Source organism: Seriola lalandi, unplaced genomic scaffold (assembly GCF_002814215.2).
Source record: "Seriola lalandi dorsalis isolate HSWRI2012SDOR001 ecotype SW California unplaced genomic scaffold, Sedor1 jcf7180002054984, whole genome shotgun sequence".
In the NCBI taxonomy this organism is placed as follows: domain Eukaryota; kingdom Metazoa; phylum Chordata; class Actinopteri; order Carangiformes; family Carangidae; genus Seriola; species Seriola lalandi.
The window spans coordinates 312,034-313,930 of record NW_019525533.1 but is presented as its reverse complement, the minus strand read 5'-3'; the positions used below and the strand labels follow the sequence as shown (position 1 = coordinate 313,930).

At 45.1% G+C, this 1,897-nt stretch overlaps 1 protein-coding gene across 1 annotated transcript; it reads right to left on the bottom strand.

Moving 5' to 3' along the window:
* Positions 1-394: 394 nt before the first annotated feature.
* Positions 395-1,891, bottom strand: LOC147817236 (caspase recruitment domain-containing protein 8-like). Its single transcript, XM_087171311.1, has one exon. It carries the CDS (start codon positions 1,822-1,824, stop codon positions 817-819), a length of 1,008 nt encoding a protein of 335 aa, XP_087027437.1. The 5' UTR covers positions 1,825-1,891; the 3' UTR covers positions 395-816.
* Positions 1,892-1,897: the final 6 nt, after the last annotated feature.

Sequence of the window (1,897 nt, the reverse complement as noted above, 5' to 3'; positions counted from 1 at the left end):
GATCTTTATTATGTGTTTTTGGCTTTAAGATGCAAAGTTTTAAATTTAATAACATCTAATCCTTTTCCTCCAATGAAGAATCTATGAATATGTAAACATTGTAAACTGAGATTTAAGATGAGCACAGAGAAACTTTCCCTCTTCAGCAGATGAAAGTTTAATCCACATTATTTATGTTTCAAATGGTGCAACTTTATGTAAATTCTCATTAGTTCTAATTGTATTATGTATAAAATTGGACTGGAAATGAATATTCCCTTCACCTGCAACGTGTGTTGATGTCGGCACTGTTTGGCCAGCAGAGGGCAGCAGTGACCTCGGAGCTGTACTCTTCTGTTATTGTCTGTTGCTGCATATTTCCCGTCATTCATCACAGATAAAACACATGTTTCAGTGTAGTTCAGTTTGTATTTCATTTAATATGTTGAGGTGTTTACTGTGCACAGCCCTAAATGGGACAGAGACAAAACCTCCCCAAACTTTCCTCTCATGTTCTAACTAGTTCACACAGCATCATCAATAGGAAACAGTTTAACCTGACCCGTTACCCCTCTGCACTTAAACTTTACATGTGGTTTTGAGGGAAATGCAGCTGACTCTCAGACAAACACCTCAGATGTGGGTGATGTCAGTAGCTTTAGACATTAGATGAATGAAAACAACAACTGAAGTTCTGTTCATTTGCAAAAGTTATCCAATGAAGCTTTGTGTAAATCCATCACCCTTCACCTGGTACAACACAGGTTTGAGCAGCTAGATATCATGCATAAAGTAGATAAATATGGTCGCCTACGCAGGAAGCAATCAGGTTTATCGTCAGACCAAGCCCAGATGTTCACAGACGAAGGGGTCGGTCTCACAGAGAAACTCGACCATCTCTGAACTGGCAGCTTCACCTTTCTTCCTCACTGTGTCGATGACAAAACGAGCTTTGTCTCGTTTGTTCTGCATCTCGTCCGCTGACTCCGTCTCAGAGTCAGTGATCACCTTTTTCTCCAACAGTTTGTCCAGCAGACTCTGGAGAACAGGTTCTGATATCGCATCGATGAAGCCGCTCCGTGTGTCCAACAGCCTGTCGTTTGAGGCGAGACTCAGAGGAATCGTCCCGCAGGACTTTTTTACTCCGGACGACGAAAGACAAACTCGTCTTTCCCAGACACAGCGGCCGCTGTCGGTGTCTCTCAAACACAGTTTAATATGTTGTTTGACTGTTTCTAAAATCACCTGGAATGATGGGAAGAAGTTGTCGTAGTCGTTGCAGTCAAATTCAGATTCTGTCGGTTCGACTCGAACCGAGTCGTCTTCAGGACAAGTGGACAGTGTGTAAACCTGATCCGGCTGCAGTTTACACTGTGGGGTTTTTTCTATGTACCTCTCATCTCCGACTAACTTCTTTCTGGTGCGCTGCACGTCTCGGAGAGACACATTTCTTGGTAGCAACAACACGTTGATCACAGATTCATCATCAGGATCAGGTGAGGGCCTGTAGAAGAGCAGAACCAGCGCTCGGACCGGGACAGGAGGCGAGTCTTCATCCTTGACATTACCGAAACCAGAAAACCCAGTGATGTTTATAATGACATGAGTTTCTGTTATCTCATGAGGGGAGATAAAATCCATGCTCTCCTCCGTCACATGAGCTACTGACAGGAACTGACATCCTCCTGTGGAGCTGATCTCACAGTGTGGGAGATGAAGCCGACACACAGACTGCTGGACACATCTGATGTCAAACAGGGGTCCTGCAGGCTTCTTGTGATACTGAGCCAGTTGCCTCCTGTTCCAGGGGACGATCCTGTAAACCACGTCCCCTTCTCCCTCCATGTGAAACAGCAGGCCTGTCACTCTGCACTGGTACAGGCCTGGGCGGGAGCACTGGAAGCTGTAGCTTTCATCG

Bases quoted from the DNA above. Each gene is read 5' to 3' on its own strand.
- LOC147817236 (XM_087171311.1), bottom strand. From the start codon at position 1,824: ATGGAGGGAGAAGGGGACGTGGTTTACAGGATCGTCCCCTGGAACAGG.